The sequence below is a fragment of the Geotrypetes seraphini genome, chromosome 6 (genome assembly GCF_902459505.1).
Source record: "Geotrypetes seraphini chromosome 6, aGeoSer1.1, whole genome shotgun sequence".
Taxonomy (NCBI): Eukaryota; Metazoa; Chordata; class Amphibia; order Gymnophiona; family Dermophiidae; genus Geotrypetes; species Geotrypetes seraphini.
Window position 1 is genome coordinate 6056160 of NC_047089.1, and position 20976 is coordinate 6077135.

At 48.5% G+C, this 20976-nt stretch overlaps 2 protein-coding genes across 8 annotated transcripts in view; one reads left to right on the top strand and one right to left on the bottom strand.

Annotated features, from left to right (window-relative positions):
* The window catches only part of NUMA1 (nuclear mitotic apparatus protein 1), a 271890-nt gene extending 256081 nt beyond the window's left edge, over positions 1–15809 (bottom strand). For 2 of the 3 annotated variants that reach the window (XM_033949032.1, XM_033949036.1), the window contains exon 1: positions 15601–15809. The gene's annotated coding sequence lies outside the window, so the exon portion shown is untranslated. Of the gene's footprint in view, positions 1–15307; positions 15454–15600 lie in introns of those variants that run through there. The other variant, XM_033949035.1, reaches the window with a different exon arrangement.
* Positions 15810–15944: 135 nt separating this feature from the next.
* LOC117362166 (leucine-rich repeat-containing protein 51-like) overlaps positions 15945–20976 on the top strand; it is a 108847-nt gene continuing 103815 nt past the window's right edge. For all 5 annotated transcript variants that reach the window (XM_033948090.1, XM_033948092.1, XM_033948093.1 and 2 more), the window contains exons 1-2: positions 15945–16098; positions 20066–20163. In XM_033948090.1, coding sequence (XP_033803981.1) covers positions 16070–16098; positions 20066–20163 — 127 coding nt within the window. In that variant the 5' untranslated portion in view covers positions 15945–16069. The remainder of the gene's footprint in view (positions 16099–20065; positions 20164–20976) is intronic.

The window sequence follows — 20976 nt, forward strand, 5'->3', positions numbered from 1 at the left end:
GAATATGAATTCTCTATGAGCACTGGCCTATGCCATAGGAGCCCAAATCCCCTTGGAACAGAACTGAGGACCCTGCCACAATCATAAGAATTGTCATACTGAGACAGATAAATATGAAGGAATTCTAAGATGTAATGCCTTAAATGTTAAACAAAGGATTTCAAATTTACATCTAATATTTGATGGATAACCAATGCAAGTTAATCAATAGTGGGGTGATCTGTACTTGGGAATTCCTATCTACGTTAACTGTAAAGCAGGCTGTTTACCCACTAGAGTTTCGTATTAATTATTGCGATTGTATCCGACGCAGAATTGGTCCTGCTTCTAGACTGTATTTGTATCCTCACCGCCTATGTACGGTCTCTAGAGAATTTTTGTTAACAGCATCAAACTTCACAGTGTATCTTGGTATACAAATAAAATTTTATGTTATGTCAATGCTTGCATAAAAATCTCACTACAGAATTCTATAGAGCTTGAAGCTGCAAAGTCACAACAGTTACAATAGTAACTTTTGGAAATCACAAAACAGTAAATTCTGGAAATCACAAAAGCATGAAGGAGTGCAATAGAATGAATACATCAAAAGCCAAAAGAATCCCTTCTTAATAACCTGTGAAATCTGTGCTTCAAAAAGAGTATTCCACATCAAAGATAATCCCAAGATATCTAAATGACTGTACTGGAACCAGATAACTACCAAGATGATTAAAGGAGAAAGTTGGAATAGGGAACATTCCAGTAATCCAGCATGCAATAGTCTTTGAAGGGTTCAGGACTATCTATCCCATGTGTAGAGAGCTGAAAATTAGGGCATAAGTTTCTAATTTCATTCAAAAATCGAATGTTAAGTTTCTTCACACTTATTAGGTAGCAGTGCATAAACTAATGGAACATATTGACCCTCAACAAGTGTGCAAAGTTGTTGGGTTTTTTTTTTTAATGTCTGGAGAAACAAGAGTAGATTTTGCTGTGTTGAAAAAAATGAGAATTCGGTTATTTCCAGCACCTGAATCAAAAAGTAAAGAAATTCTTTCCATTTTTGGTTCGCTTAAAGTCATCAGGAATTTGAAGATCCTTTAAATCTTCCAGCCGAGGTGCTGCTGCTGCTCCTAGATGCTTTCGCTGAAAGCAATTAATGCATGGCAAACAAAGTGATGAAGCTAAAGAAACTTGATTCAAAGAATTAATTATAATTTGTGTTGATTCTTGTCAGCCTGTTGTAAAGTATCAATTGCTTTTTAAACTTCTGTGCGAGTGGCATCAGGCGGATGAGAATATCACCTTTGACAATTACTGTAGAACCATCTATCACATTGATATCAATGTGAGCTCTAGCCTTACATATCTTCTGCTTCTCCCAGCCCAATTTGTCTTATCACCTGAATCTGCTTCATGATCGTACAAATTACTGTGAAAAATTAGCTTCTGTTTTTTATGCTCAGTGTGACAAAATTTGGCCATATTAATAGCGAGGAAGACTGAAACAGACAAAAATAAATGCTGTTAGAGAAGGAACTGTTACAAGAGACATTTAAAAAAAAAAAAAAAAAATCAGAAGTCATACCAATTGTGGCATCCCACCAATTGCCATATCCTAACAATGGGGGACCCCAAAGATCCACCCCAGACCCTGCCCAAGCTCACATAATACTAATTGTAATGCCATTTCTTCCATTGATTTTTCATATACACACGCACATACAAAATTATCTTTCTAACGCATAATTGTAATCATTAAACTACGCAAAACGCACTTTGCCTCTCCTCACCCCTGAACAGCATTTCTTCCTCTCTCTTTTACCCCCGTGTGCAACATATCTCCCTCTTTCTGTTCACCATCTTTCTTTCTCTTTGTTCCAGTGTGCCTCTCTCCCACCACATCCAACATTTCTCCCTCTCATATCCCCAGACTGTGAAGCATCTTTCACCCCTGTCCACCAGCATTTATCCTTCTATCACCTCTCCCCAACACCATGCCGCATCTCTCCATCCACTGTCTCCACCGCCATTTCCAACATTCCTCCCTCTTGCATCCCTTTCCATCTGTCCCAGTGTTCCCTCTCTATCACATTTCTCCCTCATTTCTCTCTTCCCATGCATCTGTAACTCACTCCTCTCTTGCCACCACGTCCAATTCTCCCCCTCCCTATCCTAACAATCCACCTTTCTTCCTTTCCTCTTTCACATCAAATAATTCTCCCTTTCCATTCCCTCCACCTCAACATCTTTCCCTTCCTCGTTAACCTCAGCATGCCCCCTTCCTCACATCTTTTGTCCCAAGTTCACACCCCCATGTACCAATGTTGATGATGTATAGAGGCTGCAACCCACCTCAAACTTAACATTGGAGAGTGTGGCACAGTGGTTAACGCTACAGCCTCGGCACTCTGAGGTTGTGGGTTCAAACCCAGTGACCCTGGGCATGTTAGGGTTACCAAATGTCCAGGAAAACCCAGACATGGCCTCTTTTTAGAGGACTGTCCAGGTGCCTGGATAGACTTTGCAAAACCCGGCAGTTTGTCTAGGTTTTGGAAAGCCCCGATGAGCTCCGGCCACATCTGAAGGACTTCTGAGCATGTACAGATGACGTCACACACATCTGTGCATGCTTCCTCCAGACACAGCCAGAACTTATGGAAAAAGAGAGGAGGCTCTGTGGGGGTGAACAGGGTGGGGCTGAGGCAGAACTGGGAGGGGCTAGAGGCAGAATGGGGCTGGGCCATGTGTCTAGGGTTTAGTGGCCCAAAATCGGGTAACCCTAGGGCAAGTCACTTAATCCCTCCATTGCTCCAGGTACATTAGATAGATTGTGAGCCCACCAGGACAGAGAGAAAAATGCTTGGAGTGCCTGAATAGCACAGTTACTTACCGTAACAGTTGTTATCCAGGGACAGCAGGCAGATATTCCCACACATGGGTGACGTCACCGACGGAGCCCCGCAGCGGACAGCCTCGAAAGCAAACTTGCTTGAAGATCTCGATCTTTCGAGCACTGTACCGCGCATGCGCACGTGCCTTCCCGCCCGAACTAGGGGGCACATCTCCTGAGAGGATCCTCAGTTCAGATACCTAGCCAAGAAGCCAACCAAGGGAGGTGGGAGGGTTGTGGGAATATCTGCCTGCTGTCCCTGGATAACAACTGTTACGGTAAGTAACTGTGCTTTATCCCAGGACAAGCAGGCAGCATATTCCCACACATGGGTGACCTCCAAGCTAAGTAAAAAGGGATGGAGGGAAGTTGGCAATTTACGAAAAAAGATTTTGCAAAACAGATTGGCCAAAGTGGCCATCCCTCCTGGATAAGGAATCCAGACAATAATGAGAGGTGAAAGTATGAACCGAGGTCCAAGTGGCAGCTTTGCAGATTTCCTCAATGGGAGTTGATCGAAGGAAAGCTACAGATGCCGCCATAGCTCTAACTTTGTGGCCCGTCACTCAACCTTGCAGAGGAAGACCAGCCTGAGTGTAGCAGAAAGAAATACAAGCAGCCATCCAGTTGGAGATTGTGCGTTTTGATATAGGACGTCCCAACTTGTTTGGATCAAATGAGATGAAAAGTTGAAGAGATGTTCTGTGAAGTTGAGTGCGTTGGAGGTAGAAAGCCAAAGCACGTTTATAGTCCAAGGTATGAAGAGCGGCTTCTCCAGGATGAGAATGAGGCTTTGGAAAAAACACAGGTAGAACAATAGACTGATTGATGTGAAATTCTGAAACAACTTTAGGTAAGAATTTAGGATGAGTACGGAGGACCACTTTGTCATGTTGAAAAACTGTGAAGGGTGGATCTGCAACTAAAGCTTGTAGCTCACTGATTCTTCGAGCAGAAGTGAGAGCAATCAAAAACACAGCTTTCCAAGTGAGATACTTGAGGTGGGCTTTGTCAAGCGGTTCAAAAGGAGGTTTCATAAGTTGAGCTAAAACAACATTGAGATCCCAAACCACTGGAGGTGGTTTAAGCGGTGGATGGAGATTGAGAAGTCCTTTCATAAAGCGAGAAACGATAGGATGTGCAGAAAGGGGTTTTCCATCCAAAGGCTGATGAAAAGCAGCTATAGCACTAAGATGGACTCGAATAGATGTAGTTTGAAGTCCAGATTGTGATAAATGGAGTAAGTAGTCCAGAACGGATGTCAAGGAGGAAGATCTGGGTGGCAAGTGACGTGTAGAACACCAAGCAGAGAATCTAGTCCACTTCTGGCCATAACATTGTCTAGTTGATGGTTTTCTGGAAGCAAGTAAGATATCTTGAACAGACGGAGAGAATTGAGAAAAGTCTGTTATGCAGAAAGGTACCAAGCTGTTAAATGTAGAGACTGCAGATTGGGATGAAGCAAGGATCCTTGACTCTGCGTGAGTAGAGAGGGAAATACTGGTAGGAGAAGAGGCTCCTTGGTACTGAGTTGAAGTAGAAGGGAGAACCAAGGTTGTCTGGGCCACCGAGGAGCTATCAGAATCATGGTGGCATGTTCTGACTTCAGCTTGACTAGAGTCTTGAGAATCAGAGGAAACGGAGGAAAAGCATAAAGGAACTGATTCCTCCAGTCCAGTAGAAACGCATCCGCTTCGAGACGTTGAGGGGCATAGATGCGGGAGCAAAATTGAGGCAGTTTGAAGTTGAGAGGTGACGCAAACAGATCTATCTGTGGAGTTCCCCAACGGGCAAAGATTTGGCGAAGAGTAGGAGAATTGAGTGTCCATTCGTGAGGCTGTAGAAGATGACTCAATTTGTCCGCCAAATAATTGTGTTGACCCTGAATATAAACAGCTCTGAGGAAGATGTTGTGAAGAATTGCCCAATGCCACAATTTCAGAGCTTCTTGACAGAGGGAGTGAGAGCCTTTCCCTCCCCGTTTGTTGACATAATACATGGCTACCTGGTTGTCGGTACGTACAAGAATCACCATGTCGTGAAGGAGATGTTGAAAAGCTTTGAGAGCATAGAATATCGCTCTGAGTTCCAATAGATTGATATGACACCGACGGTCTGCTTGAGTCCAGAGACCCTGAGTGCGAAGACCGTCCACATGAGCTCCCCATGCGTACATTGAAGAGTCGGTTGTGAGGACTTTCTGATGAGGAAGAGGGTGGAACAGCAAGCCTCTGGAAAGATTTAAAGAGAGCATCCACCAACGGAGAGACTTCCGCAATGAAGGAGTTATGGAAATCAGTTGAGTTGGTGGATCCACTGATTGCTGCCATTGGGATGCCAGTGTCCATTGAGGAATACGAAGGTGAAGTCTGGCAAAAGGAATCACATGAACTGTAGAAGCCATGTGACCGAGCAGAACCATCATCTTTTGTGCTGGAACAGTTGAAAGTTGGAAGAGTTGTTGAGAAATCTGAAGCAGGGCGGCCTGGCGTGGTTGTGGAAGGTATGCTCTCAGATTGATTGTGTCCAGAGTTGCTCCTATGAATTGGAGAGACTGAGAAGGAGTCAACTGAGATTTGGGAAAGTTGATGTGAAATCCCAAACTTTGTAGAAAAAGAATAGTCTATTGGGTCGCTGCAATAACCCCTGAAAAAGAGGGAGCCTTGATGAGCCAGTCGTCTAGGTATGGAAATACTTGGAGACCCTGGTTGCGAAGAGCTGCAGCCACGACCATGAGACATTTTGTGAAAACCCTGGGAGAAGAAGCCAATCCGAAGGGGAGAACTCGGTACTGCAGATGAAGGCTTCCTACTTGGAATCTGAGGTACTTGCGAAATGCTGGATGAATAGGGATACGAGTACACGCCTCTTTGAGATCGAGGGAACACATCCAATCCCCTTGGTCCATTAAGGAATATAAAGTTGGCAGTGTGAGCATTCAAAATTTCTCTTTGACTAGATATTTGTTGAGAGCTCTGAGATCCAGGATCGGTCGCAAATCCCCCGTCTTTTTGGGAACTAGAAAATAACGGGAGTAGAATCCCAAGTTCCTTTGGGAAAGAGGAACTTCCTCCACAGCTCGTAGGAGAAGCAGAGCTCGAGCTTCTTGGAGAAGAAGGGGAAGATGCGACTGATTGGAAGGACACTCTCTTGGATGGCGATCTGGAGGCACCTGAAGGAGCCGAAGAGAGTATCCCTCTCGTAGGATGGTAAGCACCCAGAGATCTGATGTAATGAGCTCCCACTGGTGATAAAATGTGGAAAGGCGACCCCCTATGGGGAGGGGAGAATTTGGAAACAGAGAAATTTGAATGCTCATGTCGAGATTGTCAAAAAGACTGAGCAGGCTTGGTGGTAGCAGGAGTCTGAGATTTTTGTTGTCACTGTTGTTGAGGAGGACGACGAGGAGGAGGTCTTGAAAAAGCAGGAGTCGTTTTCTGAGGATAACGACGTGGAGTCTGTTTGAAACCTCTAGTTGGTGCAGGTTTAGGTCGAATGAGGGAAGCAAAAGAGCGTTCATGTTCTGAAAGACGCTTGGTAGCTGCCTCAATAGAGTCATCAAATAATTCATTTCCCTGACAAGGTAGATTTGCCAATCTATCTTGAAGGTTGGGATCCATGTCCACAATACGTAACCATGCTAAACGACGCATGGCTACAGCACAGGCCGATACTCGAGACGAGAGTTCAAATGCATCATATGAGGCTTGTAACATGAAGAGTCGTAATTGAGAAAGAGTCTTAAGGATGAGTTTAAATTCTGAAAGACGAGTGGTAGAGATATCCGGGTAAAAAGATGGTAAAATCTTCAGAAAAAGGTTGAAGTAGGACGTAAAGATGTAGCTGTAATTAAGAACTCTATTTGCCATCATAGAGTTTTGGTATAAACGGCAACCAAACTTATCCATGGTACGGCCTTCTCTACCTGGAGGAACTGAAGCATAGATTTTGGAAGGATGTGCTTTCTTTAAAGAGGATTCTACTACCAGGGATTGATGAGATAGTTGAGACTTTTCATAACCTTTACATGGAACTGTTCGATAACGGGATTCCAATTTAGATGGAATGGCAGTGATGGAATAAGGAGTCTCCATATTACGAACAAAGGTTTGTTTCAGAACAGGAGTCATAGGTAATCTGAGGGACTCTTTCGGTGGATGAGGAAGCTCCATATCTGCTAAATATTCAGGAGTATATTTAGAATCTGAATGAAGATCCAGTTTGAGAGCTTGTCCCATATCAAAAATAAATTTGGCAAAAGAAATGGATTTGGAATCAGACGCTTCCTCAGGAGATACACTGCGAGATTTAGGAAGAGCTGAGTATGAGGGAGAAGCCTCTCTATAATATGGTGAAAGTGGTTCTGAGTCTAGACGTAGAGTCACAGAAGAAGCTGCACTGTGAGGTGGAGTAAGAGAATGTTTTCTCTTCAGGCTCCTGGATGGAGAAGTACCAGGTGTATGTGGTACAGAATGAGTCGAGGTCTGTGGTGAACTGTCTCGACGGGGTGGCTTCGATGGTGGAGTCTTCGGTCGAGAAGGACTTCGAGTCGATGCGCGATGGTGTTGAGATCTGTGCTTCTGCTTCGAAGAATGAGGCAGAGAAGTCTCGGTATCCAATGCCGAAGACTCCCTCCGAAGCTTGGGAGCAATAGGTCTCGAATGCTTCGACCGGTGCTTCGGAGGAGGCGAGTCTGGAGAAGAATCAGACGAAGAAATTTTCTTTGGTGTCCTGGATCGGCCTCGAGATACTGGAAGCTCTGGTTGTGTGACAGGCTGATCAGTCCGAGGCAAGGTCGAGGACGGGACCAATTGAGCCACTAAGGAGGAAATCTGAGTGGTGAGTATAGATTTCAGCATGTCCTCCAGCATCGGCACCGAGACAGAAGATTCTGACCTCGTAGGTGCAGCAGTACGCTCCGAAGAGGGCGACCTCGAAGGTGAGTATTCCCTTATCTTGGAGGTAAGCTTGGAAGATGGACGTGCAGAGGAGTCTGGTGGCTTCTTGGGTACGGTACCTGAAAGAGAACCCGGAGACTTACCCCCCATAGAAGACTTCGCAGATGGCACGTCTTCGAGGGAACCGAAGCAGGTAAGGTCGAGGCCTTCGAGACCGAAGCTCCAGCCGGAGCCTGGGTCGAAGCCTTCGAGACCGTAGTCGTCGATGTCGTCGGAGTCGAAGCCTTCGAGACCGGGGCAGCCGCCGAGGTCGAAGCAGAATCCGAAGGTTGCTCCATGTCTCCGAAAAGTTGAAAAAATTGAGCGCACCGGCGTCGAAAAGCCCGTGGAGTAAGAGTGAAACAACGGTGACAATCTTCTGGGGAATGAGTGGGACCCAGGCACTGTAGACAGCGGCAGTGGGGATCGGTGACCGAAATCACACGATTACACTGGCTACAACGTTTGAACCCGGTAAGAGGCTGGGACATGGAAAAAATAAAGTCCGTGTCGAACGAAAGGAGCAAATGGGCCTAGGCCCAAGGCCGGACACGAAATCAAAGAAACAATTGAAACTTTTTTATTTTATTTTATTTTTTTTTTAAGAAAAGAAAACGAAAAAGAAATAGGAGAGCACAGCGACCGAACTTAACTGAAAGAAAAGAAACAGCCGCGGTGAAGAGAAGGCAATGCTGCAGAGATGTAGAAAAACGTGTCTTCTTGAACTGAGGATCCTCTCAGGAGATGCGCCCCCTAGTTCGGGCGGGAAGGCACGCGCGCATGCACGGTACAGTGCTCGAAAGATCGAGATCTTCAAGCAAGTTTGCTTTCGAGGCTGTCCACTGCGGGGCTCCGTCGGTGACGTCACCCATGTGTGGGAATATGCTGCCTGCTTGTCCTGGGATAAAAATTCATATAAAACCATTCTGAGCCACCCTGGGTGAACAGTATAGAAAACTAACTAAATTAATAAACTTGGCGGATATACACTTCCTTCAGTCTTTATAATAAAATTTCAGGCAGGCCATATGATCTCAAGGAGGCAAGTACTAAGATATCTACTGATTTATTTATTTTTTTAAGATGGATCCCAAAAGATACCTTCTAGCCTGTTCTGTGAACTCAGGAATATATCCATGTAAGGATTATAAAGCTCTGCTGAGAAAAAGTTATTATCAATACATCTATTATCCCAGGACAAGCAGGCAGCATATTCTCTACATGTGGGTGATGTCACCGACCGAGCCCCCTAGCGGACGTTTTCGCAAGCAGACTTGCTTGAAGACCTTCAAGCTTGCGATTGGCCCGCGCATGCCCCTCCCGCCCAATCTAGGGCATGCTTCTCCTCAGCATGTCCTCAGTTCAATGTTTTCAGCGGAGCCAGAAGCACTGCTCCCTTGCTACGCACGATCTTGTTGTCCCTCTTGCACCGCGGCTTTCTTTTTTGTTTACGTCGCTGTGCTCGCGTCTTGTTATTTTCTTCGTGTATTTTTGACCGGGACTCCGGTCTTGACCTGGCCGCTTGGCCTTGCGGGGCCACGGCCATATTTTTGCTTATGTCCCGGCCTCGCTCCGGGTTCAAAATCTGCACTAATTGCAACTGGGTTATCTCAATCACCGATCTATCGTTGGTGTGTAGAGTGCCTGGGTGCGGAGCACCATGCTGAGTCGTGTCCGCGTTGTGCAACTTTGCAACCGCGTGCTCTTTGTCGGAGAGTGGCTAAGATTCTTCAACTGTTTGGCCCTATGGATCCGGCGGGACAGGCCTTGACCTCGGCTTCGGTTTCAGAGACCTCGGCCTCAAAGTCCCCCTCGACCTCTAAGACCCCGGCCTCGGTTCCTCCTAATACCCCGGCCTCGGGTAAGTCTCCTCTTGCCTCCTCAGGTGTGCCAGCAAAGAAACCTACCTCAGAGTCTCATGCGAGTGCCGCTTCGTCAGCATCTTCAAAACATCATTCTAAGCGTGCCTCCTCACGTAGGGAATACTCTTCCTCGAGGTCGCCCCCAAAGGAGCGAACTGCTGCACCCCAGAACCAACCTCCCTTGGTCTCGGTGCCGATGTTCGAGGACATGCTTAAGGCAATCCTTACCTCGTAGCTTTCCTCGGTGGCGAGCCAACTGGTCCCGGCCTCAATGCCTTTGACCTCGGTCTCGACCCACCCTTCTGACCAGCCTGAGCGTACTTCGCTTGAGCCTCAGGGTCGCACACGTAAGACTTGCAGGGTTCCCTCGAGCGATTCTTCATCCCCGGATTCGGGGCCTTATGACTTTCCGGGGTCCTGTGACGGGGTCCCATTTTTCCCCGGCTACTTTATCGAGGTCTGCTCCTCCTAAAAGGTTGCAGTCTTCCCCACCTCTTTGAGGCAGGTCTCCGACTGCAAAACCCTCTAAGCACACCCTTGTCCTCGAACTGGACTCTACTGTGCATTCTCTCTCGAGGCACCGAGCTGCCTCCCGAGGGTCTTCTTCGAAGCCGGCAGAAGAATTTTCCTTTCCCCGTCTTCTCCGGGGCTCCGCATGAGGGTCCCTCGGACTCCGGGATCCTCTCCGACCCATCTTGTGCGGGGTCGTTCCTCGACGCCTCTGAGGCGCTTTAGCCGAACCTCCTCGATTTCCCATTCCCTGGACTCCGAGGTTCCGGCGTGCTACTCAAGGGAGATTTTGCCCTCTTTCTCTGCTGCCCCGAGATCTCGTTTGGGATCCCCTCCTGAAGACGAGTCTTCTTCTCGAAACTCTTCCTTCACTCGTTTCATTGCTGATATGGGCAGGGCTTTGAACCTGGACCTCCAGTTGGAGTCCCGTTATACCCAGGAATTCCTGGCGGAGATGGGGGTCTCTCATCCCCCCCCCCCCCGTGATGCGCTCCGCTTGCCTTTGCACCAGGTTCTCCGGAAACTTTCCTGTAGAACCTTGAGACCCCTTATGCGGTCCTGGCTATTCCTTCCAAGTTGGAGACCCGCTACCGGACAAGTCCACTTAAGGGATTTGAGAGTTCTCAGCTTTCTCACCAATCCCTGGTGGTTGAGTCTTCCTTGAAGAAGTCCAACCCCTCGAATGTGTACGCTGCTGTCCCGCTGGAGCAGGAGGGCCGTACGAAGGACAAGTTTGGTTGCCATCTTTATCAAAACTCGATGATGGTGAACCGTGTCCGCAACTATAACTTTTTCTTTACGTCCTATCTCCGGTTCTATACGAAAGCCCTCCACTCGTTCCGGGCGGATGTGCCGGATTCTAGTCATCAGGAGTTTAATCTCCTCGTGGAGACTCTCTCCCAGCTCCGGCTCTATATGTTCCAGGCGGCCTATGACGCCTTCAAGTTGTCCTCGAGAGTCACGGCTTTTGCGATCGCTATGTGTCTCCAGGATCGTCTAGCCAATCTCCCTTGTATGGGTACTGAGCTCTTTGATGATTCCATCGAGGCGGCCACTAAGCACCTCTTGGCACACGAGCGGTCCTTCGCCTCTCTAGTGCACCCAAAGCCGAAGACCCCTCCGGCCCGGCAGTACAAGATCCCTCTCCAGAGGTATCCACAGAAAACTACTCCTGCGTTCTCTCGGCCCCCTTCGAAGCAGCCGCAGCGACAGATTAAGGTCCTGCCGCCGGCACCGGCGAAGCATGGGCAGTCTTTTTGACAATTCCGGTTTGAGCCCTCGGGCTCCCTTCATGCTGGAGACTTCTTCCCTCCCTAATAGGGGGCGTCTCCATCATTTCTACGCACAGTGGGAAAGCCTTACCTCCGACAGTTGGGTCCTTTCCATCATCCGGGAGGGGTACTCCCTTCACTTCAGTCACGTACCCCCAGACCTTCCTCCCAAAGAGTTTCCTTCGGGCCAGTCTCAGCTGCCCCTCCTTCTACAAGAGACTCGGGTCCTTCTTCGCCTCCGGTTGGTCGAGGAGGTTCCTCCGGACCAGTGAAATACGGGGTTCTACTCCCGGTACTTTCTAGTGCCCAAGAAGACGGGGGATCTGCGTCTAATCCTGGACCTCCATGCTCTGAACAAGTTTCTGGTCAGGGAACGGTTCAGAATGCTCACCCTCCCTACTCTTTACCCCCTCTTGGATGAGGGGGACTGGCTGTGCTCGCTGGACCTCAAAGAGGCGTACACGCACATTCCAATACACCCAACCTCTCGCCGGTATCTTGAGATTCCGGGTGGGGGATCTCCATCTCCAGTATCGTGTTCTCTCCTTCGGCCTGGCGGCCTCTCCGAGGGTTTTTACGAAATGCCTAGTTGTGGTAGCTGCGGCCCTGTGTCTCCGCGGCCTGCAGGTGTTTCCCTACCTCGACAACTGGTTGATCAAAGCGTCCTCCCGCTAGGAAGTTCTACGGGCGAATCATACCATCTTGCTCCTTCAGAGTCTCGGCTTCGAGGTGAACTTTCCCAAGTCTCACCTCTGTCCGTCCCAGTCTCTAGAGTTCATCGGAGCGGTCCTGGACATGGTTCGTCTCTGATCCTTCTTGCCTCAGCAGGAGGCCCTTGTTCGCTTATGCCGGAAGGTGGCCCCGGCTCGGCTCCTGATGGTCCTCCTCGGTCACATGGCCTCTACGGTTCACGTGACTCCTTTAGCCAGACTTCGCCTCCGTATTCCTCAGAGAACTCTTGCATCCCAATGGAACCAGGATCAGGATTCTCTCTCGACACAGTCGTGACTCCTTTGTTGAAGAAGTCTCTACGTTGGTGGATGCTCTCTTCCAATCTTTCCAGAGGTTTTTTGTTTCATGCTCCTCCTTCGTAAAAGGTTCTCACAACGGACTCGTCGGCCTATGCTTGGGGGGCTCATCTGGACAGTCTTCACACTCAGGGTCTTTGGTCCAGTGCCGACCACCTTTGTCACATCAATCTACTGGAGCTTCGGGTGATTTTCCTCACCCTGAAGGCTTTTTGTCACCTGTTTCGCGACCGGGTGGTGCTGATCCGCATGGACAACCAGGTCGCCATGTATTATATCAACAAACAGGGGGGCATGGGGTCCATGTCCCTGTGCCAAGAGGCAATGCGGCTCTGGGAATGGGCCATCCGCCGCAACATGTTCCTTCATGCAATCTACATCCAGGGCCAGCACAATTGTCTGGCGGACAGCTTGAGTCGTCTTTTGCAGCCTCACGAGTGGTCCATCCATTCCGTGACTCTGCGTCAGGTGTTTGCTCATTGGGGGACTCCTGATGTAGATCTGTTCACGTCCCCCCTCAATTACAAACTGCCCTGCTTCTGCTCCAGGGTTCACACCCCTCTCAGACTCAAGGCGGATGCTTTTCTGCTGGATTGGATAGACCTGTTTCTGTATGAGTTCCCTCCATTTCCTCTGATTCTGAAGACTCTCGTCAGGCTCAAGTCCACGCACGCCACCAAGATTCCGACAGCTCCTCGGTGGCCATGACAGCCGTGGTTCTCCCTTCTGTTGCAGCTCAGTTCCACGGAGCCTCTTCTTCTGCCTGTTTTTCCTTCTCTGCTTACGCAGAGTCGGGGTTCACTGCTTCATCTCAACCTCCCGTCTCTGCACTTGACAGCATGGTTCCTCGAGACTTAATGCCCTCGTTCCAGTTCTCCCAGCCTGTGCTGGATGTCCTGGAGGCATCTCGGAAGGAGTCTACTTGCCAATGTAACCATTAGAAGTGGACCTGCTTTTCTTCCTGGTGTGCTACTCAACTGCTGGAGCCGATCTCTGCTTCCCTGTCTGCTGTCCTGGATTATCTGTTGCACTTGTCTGGCGCTGGACTCAAGTCCTCTTTGGTTCGAGTCCACCTTAGTGTTATTACTGCTTTTCATCAGCCGACTGATGGAAAGCCTCTCTCTGTTCATCCTGAGGTTTCTCGCTTCATGATAAGGCCTTCTCCACGTTCATCCGCCCCTTAAACCACCTCCCGTGGTTTGGGATCTTAACGTGGTCCTTGCTCGTTTAATGAAACCTCCGTTCAAGTCGCTGGCACGGGCGCACTTGAAGTATCTTACTTGGAGGTTGTTTCTCTTTTTGCTCTCACTTCTGCCCGTTGGGTCAGTGAGCTTCAGGCCTTGGTAGCGGACCCACCTTTCACTGTCTTCCATCATGATAAGGTGGCTCTCCGTACCCATCCTAAATTCTTGCCTAAGGTTGTTTCTGAGTTTTACATCAACCAATCCATTGTTCTTCCTGTGTTTTGTTCACCCTGGAGAAGCGGCTCTGCATTCTCTTGATTGTAAGCGTGTGCTGGCTTTCTATTGAAGCGCACCGCTCCTCATCGTTCTGCTCTCCAGCTGTTTCTCTCTTTCGATCCTAATCGCTTGGGTCGCTCTGTTTCTAAGCGGACCATTTCTAACTGGTTGGCCGCTTGTATCTCTTTCTGTTATGCTCAGGCTGGCCTCTACCTGCTGGGTCGAGTCACAGGCCACAAGGTCCGGGCGACGGTGGCGTCTGTTGCTTTCCTCCTCTCAACTCCCATTGAGAAAATCTGTAAGGCTGCCACTTGGTCCTCGGTTCACACTTTCACCTCACTACTGTCTGGATGCTTTCTCCAGGCATGATGACCATTTTGGCTAGTCAGTTTTGCAAAATCTATTCTCCTAATTTGCCAACTTTCCCTCCATCCCATTATAGTTAACTTGGAGGTCACCCACATGTAGAGAATATGCTGCCTGCTTGATCTGGGATAAAGCACAGTTACTTATCGTAACAGGTGTTACCCAGGGACAGCAAGCAGATATTCTTGCAACCCACTCACCTCCCCGTGGTTGGCTTCTTTGCTTGCTATATGAACTGAGGACACGCTGAGGAGACGCATGCCCTAGACTGGGCGGGAGGGGCACATGCACATGCATGGGTCAATCGCAAGCCTGAAGGTCTTCGAGCAAGTCTGCTTGCGAAAACGTCTGCTAGGGGGCTCCATCGGTGATGTCACCCACATGTAGAGACTATCTGCCTGCTTTCCCTGGATAACACCTGTTACGTAAGTAACTGTACTTTACAGCAAGCTGAAGTATTAAACAGCAGGTAAAGAAGCCATTCAGTGAGAGGAGGCCCCACCCCCTCCCCTGCAGGCACATGCCCTCCTGGTCTCAATAGATGAATATAGACTGGCATTATAGAGAATGACAAGGGGGCAAAGTTGTCCCTGCAGGATCTCAATATCCCCATCCCATTCTTGCAAGCTCTGCCATAACTGCACAAGTTTCGAGCATTTATGATTTTAAACTGTTTGAGGCTTGTGCAAATGAGGCCAGAACTTGCAGGAATGAAGCAGGGACACTCGTCTAGAGTGCTGGGAATCTATGTAGGCTTCTCCCTCGCTTTCTGCGGTCAGGTAAACCATCTGATGAAGAAATCTTTCTTCAGTCTGGGTACACCATCCGTTTTATCAACATCATTTTGGCACAACTGGACTATTGCAATTCTATTTATGTGGGCTAGAGCAGGAAATGAAAAAAAGAGTCTCCAGCTTATATTCAAACTACTGCTGCAAGATTGAGTTTTGGTAAAGTGAAACATGATCTCTTGGGCCAGATCTCTCCGCACCCCCTACCTAGGAACTGCCTTGCCTCGCAGAGAAAGTTTCCAACCTCGTTTTTCAGGGACGACTCGGTTCGGTCAGACAACTTTGGCCCCGTGTCATTCTCGAGATTGAAGGCGCTCAATCGGCCCCATCTAAATCCTCCCATGGCTGCCTTTGGAACTAAGGCGTGGAGGGGAGGGGCGGGCCTGCGCGCCTTGGAGCCTCTGCGCCTAGCGCGCGCCGCCCGCCTACGAGGAGCCCAGAGCCGCCTCGACCCGGCCCTCCCCCCCACACTGGGACGTCGCCGTCACTCACTCACTCACCCCCGGCCCGTGTCGCTCTTCGGCTCCTCCTTCAGCGCGACCGCGCGCTCAAACGTTTTCGGGAGAATTCCGGCGCGCTGACCTCGCCCCCGCCGATTCCTATTGGCTGCGGCGCGGGGCCGCGTCACGTGACCTGGGCGCGGGAACAGGCGCCAATCGCCGCTGGCGCGATGGACCCTGCCGGAAAGTTCCAGTCCGGGGGCGGGGCCGAAACAAGAGGTTGGCGGGGAGGGGTTAAGGACGGCAAAAGGAAAAAAAAAAAAAAGTCGAAAGCTGCGTTTCCCGGCAGCCTGCGCGCGCCGACGTCGTACCTGCCTTCGTCCGCAATTGGGCACTGCATTACCCAGCGCCCCCTGCGGTGACGTACCGCCATCTTCCCCCCTCCGATGTCCTCATATTGTGCGCAGGGCTTGGTTGCCCTGGAGACTGCACGCGCGCGCGGGATGAGAGGCGAGGGGTTGTGGCGGCGATGGAGAGCGGTCTTCGTTTCCCGAAAAGGTAAAGCCAGGCTGGCCATAGGCTTTGGTTTCCAATTGGGCAAGTGAAGAAAAGCTAGAGAGTTATGCCGGGGGGGGGGGAGGGGTCTAGCCTTTCCCCCCCCCCTGTATTTCTGAACACACACTTTCACATCTACTATGATGAGGCAAAAAAAAAACACGACTATGATGTCTAAAAGGCTACAGGAGTCTGGAGAGAAGAGGAGTTTCTAGACCTACTGGAGATGCACATTAGGCTTAAGCAGACGTCCGGATTTTGAAAAGTTTCCCGTCAAAACCGCGTCAGGAAGGGGCATCCGCGCAGGCGTGGACGCTGTCTGGCGGCGGAACTGGGTGGGCATGGGGGTCAGGGGTGTCCGGCCCAGCCTCCGGCGGGTACTTTTCTGGCCGGCTCCCTTGCTGCAGTTGTCCTCGTGCGCGATCTGCGGCTGTGTCGGAAGCGTTCCCTCTGACGTCAGAGAGAAGGCTTCTGAATCGGGCGCGAGGAGCCGCCGCAGACGACTGCAGCAAGGGAGCCGGCCACAAAACTACTGCTTCTAGGAGACCCTGAGAAGACTGAGGCTGCACCCCAGAGAGAGGCTCAGGATGAGCGGCAGTGCTGATCGCAGGAGGGAAAGCGCTACGGCGAGACACATGGAAGACTTCAGATAAGATGTGTCTTGCTCAAGAGTCTGAGAGTAACCCAGTGCTTTGGTTGTGATAGGGACAAGAGTCGGACAACAGGGCCACCTGACTCTGCTGGGATAGAAGAAGACTCCAGTTGTCCAGGAGATATTGTACCTAAAGAAGAATCACAGGTTTCAAAGAAAGAGACTGCCACTGATAAATGGAGAAAATCTAGGGGCATTAATGAGAGAAGCAAGTAATCGCATAATGCCAGGCATCACAGAAATGGGACAGTGAGGAGCCAGCCACCGCCGCCCACAGTTTTCACCAGAAAAACAATTACAACATGAAAGCTGTCCAGAAGGGAGGGAGGGAGAAGGTCATGTTGGGACTCAAGAGGGAGGGAGCACAATCCTTGGACAAATGATGAGGGCGCATGAGCCATAGGATTGAAGAATGGAGGGAGTGAGGGGGGAGGGAACAATAAGGGAAAATTGGGTGTCTGAGAGGAAAAGAGAATGGTGCACAAGGAGAGATGAAGAAAGAGGAGAACTGTTGGGCAGAGAGAGAGAATTATTGGACATGGTGGTGGGAGAGGAGTGAGGTAGAGATGCATGAGCACAGAGAGGAGGGGGGAGAACATGCTGGGCCAAGGAAGCCTCCTGGACTGGGGGGGGTTCTTTAAGTATAGAGGGGGAGGGTATTAAAAGAAGTGCTAGATTGGGCATGGGGGGGAGAGCTTATGGAGCCAGAAACAGGACAGAGAGAGAGAGAGATGGTGAGCAATGGTCTGAAGGGAGAGAAGTTGGACCTGGGGTGTGTGGAGGAAGAGGGAAAGAGATACTTGAAGGGAGAAATGTTGGGAAGAGAAAGATAGATATGGTAGACTGGGGGGGAGAGATGGGGTGGGGGCAGTTGGAAAGAGAAAGGGAGAGAAGTTGGGGATGGAAGAGAGGTAGGGAGAAATTTTAGGCCTGTGGATGGAAGGCAGAGAGATGCAGCATCTCTCTTTTTTTTCCTCCATTTCATTGTTCAGCATCAAGGTGGGAGGGAAGAAGAAAAACAGAAAAGAGAGGGAGCAAAATGTTGGACCATGGGGATAGAGGAGGAGAGATGGACCCATGGAAAGGCAGGTGAGATAAGAAAGGGACAGAGATTATAGCCTGACCAGTGAAGAGAGGGAGGGGGATTCTGAAAGTGGTGAGCCATGTGGATGAGGTCAAAATGGAGATGACAAGATGAGTGAGAGAGCAGTGAGTACAGTGGTAGAAATGTGGTAAAGGGGAGTAGATAACAGGAAATAGGAGGCTAGGAAAGGAGTGAGATGGGAAATGGAAGACCTAGGAACTGAAAGAAGATGGAGAATTGAGAGGTAGATGAACATTTAAAAAAGAAGGGTGAGAAAGAAGGCAAGATTTGAGTGGACAGAGGCAAAAAAAAGAAAATAAAAAGTTTAGAAAGCTGAAAGGGAAAAATCAATACATTGGAGACAAGCATAAGAAGGAAATGGATGGAACAAGAGAGGGGAAAAATATGAACAGCAGAAACTGGAAAGAGAATTAGTTGAAGATAGGCAAAAAGCTGAAAGGGAAACTGGGACCAAGATGATGGAAAAACAAAATATCCAGACAACAAGGTAGAAAAAATTGTTTTATTTTGAATTTATTAACCGGAATATATTAGCTTTGGGATATGTGCATCACAATTATTTTTGTATTCAGTGGCCTAGTCATATACAGCTGATTTGTGGGAGGAACTGGAGCCCAAAATTAGTGGATGGGCACCAAAGTTTTCCCCCGCCTGAGTGCAATTTACAAATACTTGAGCTATTGGGGATTCCCAAGCCCTGCCACCTGAAGACATCTTCCTCCAGTCTGGCAACCCAAAATCTCCAAGATTTGCAGCAAATGGCAATATCCTCAAGTTCCCAGTTCAATTTTTGCTCTGTATTTCATGAGTTTCTGTTGGTGTGATAGTAATGGCAGGTAGGAAAATCGGAGAGTAGATCAAGGAGGAGAGCCCTCCTTTATTTTCTGACCTGGTCCCTAACACCAGTCCTGACCCTTGTTGGTAGGGATCCCTAAACATCCCCAGCTGAGGACCTTTTCCAAAAATGGCCAGCACTTCCTTCTACCAAGCTCTGCAGTCAGTGACAGCATCCTTGAGCCACCAACAACTAAGCATCAGCGGTTAAGAACGTTGTTGCTGCCTGCCAAGATTGGTGAAAGGGAGTTTATGGCCACCTTCAGAGAAAGTTGTCAGCTAACAGAGCATGGGGAGTGTGTGGCGCAGTGGTTAAAGCTACAGCCTCAGCACCCTGGGGTTGTGGGTTCAAATCCATGCTGCTCCTTGTGACCCTGGGCAAGTCACTTAATCCCCTCATTGCCCCAGGTACATTAGGCAGATTGTGAGCCCGCCGGAACAGACAGGGAAAAATGCTTGAGTACCTGAATAAATTCATGTAAACCGTTCTGAACTCCCCTGGGAGAACGGTATAGAAAAAAAAAATTGAATTGAATCCTCATTAGCTAAAGTATTTATATTTTCAAGGGATGGGGCAGGGCAGAGAAAACTTTGTGCCTGCCCACTTTGGGCTCAGGCCCACCCAAAATTGGCTGGCTAACGCTTTTCTACAGCACAGCTTAACAAATCTCAGAATGTGAAGGGACTTTAGTAACAAGATATGCTTCAGAATGTCCCTAAAGCAGTGGTTCCCAACCCTGTCCTGGAGGAACACCAGGCCAATTGGGTTTTCAGGCTAGCCCTAATGAATATGCATGAAGCAAATTTGCATGCCTATCACTTCCATCATATGCAAATCTCTCATGCATATTCATTAGGGCTAGCCTGAAAACCCGATTGGCCTGGTGTTCCTCCAGGACAGGGTTGGGAATCACTGCCCTAAAGGATTGGAGTTAGTTGTGAGATAGTGTGCCATACCCCCAGTGATGCATCTGTCAAAACTTGTATGTATAAGAAATGTTATCAAAACAGTGGTCCTCTTAACATTTTCATATTGTAAGAGACATATTTGACAATAGGGGGAAAACCCCTTCCATGTATAAGCTGTGCTCATGGATGGACAATGCAGCTTATTGATCATTGAGAAAACTTATATATGTAGTAAGCTATGGTACCGTACCTTTTACAAGGCTTCAAAAAGATGCTGTGTAGGAGCTTTTGTTATACATCTCCCATCATATGTATCTGCATGGTCTTAAGCTAGTGCACTACAGCCTCTTTGCTGACCCTTTAAGATATCACAACCTAATAAAACTCTAGTTTATAGTATATTTCAGCAAGTAATAGGAAGCTGAAGTTTCAAATTATTTCTATTTTTTTTTTTTTCTTTTTTTTTTTAGGAATAATAAAAATTTAAATACAATCAAAAAATTTGTTCTGGTCAATGATCCCGGACCTCCTGCTGACTTTTCCTTCAAATGTGTCAACAATATGCAAGGTAGAGTGGCCTGTTCTTTCACATTTTGTTTAGTGTGGAGCAGAGTGAGTGAGCTTGATTGAGCAAATACAGAGTTATAAATATCAAATATGAAGTGCTAATAACTTTTTCCCTTAGGATGTGTAACAGGGATATCTCACATCCCTACAAATGCATTTTCCATTAGGTATCTTCCCACTATTCCAGAACTTATAGGAATAGTTATGGTTCATACCAGCAGGTGGAGAGAGAGAGAACACAGAACTGAGCTGTCCTCAATCAGCTTGCTCAGTTCTTCAGTATTTTCTCTCTCCAGCAGGTGGATAGACTTGCTATTCAACCTCTGGTTCTGAGGCCTTTGCTTCTGGTCCTGTTGGTTAGCTGATTCCCAGTTGAGCCTGGCAGGTGCTTGATGTTGAGGAGTCATATCTGAAGGTTCCAGATCCCTGTCTCTCTGGTGTTCTGTGGAACCTCCTTCCTTCCCTCCCCAAACTCCATCCCCTACCTGTCTCTTTTCTCCTGTGCCTACTTTGCAACCTTAACCAAAAAAAAAAGTTTAAGGCACTTTAAATTTGGTCTGGAGAGTGCTAGGGCAGTAGGGGGTGGTGCAGTATCTCTTCTCAATATAAGACGTGTAGAGTGAATGAGCTGGGAAGAGCCATCAGTGGTAAATTTGATTTTCTTTCTTCCGAACTGCGTTGAGCTGTATTTGTTGTCACCGAAGGGGGAGGGGGGCACACCTTCTGCCTCAGTACCTGTAAAACCATGTTGGGAGTGTATAATACTTTGAGATCTCATTTAGAATATTGTGTACAATTCTGGAGGCCGCACCTT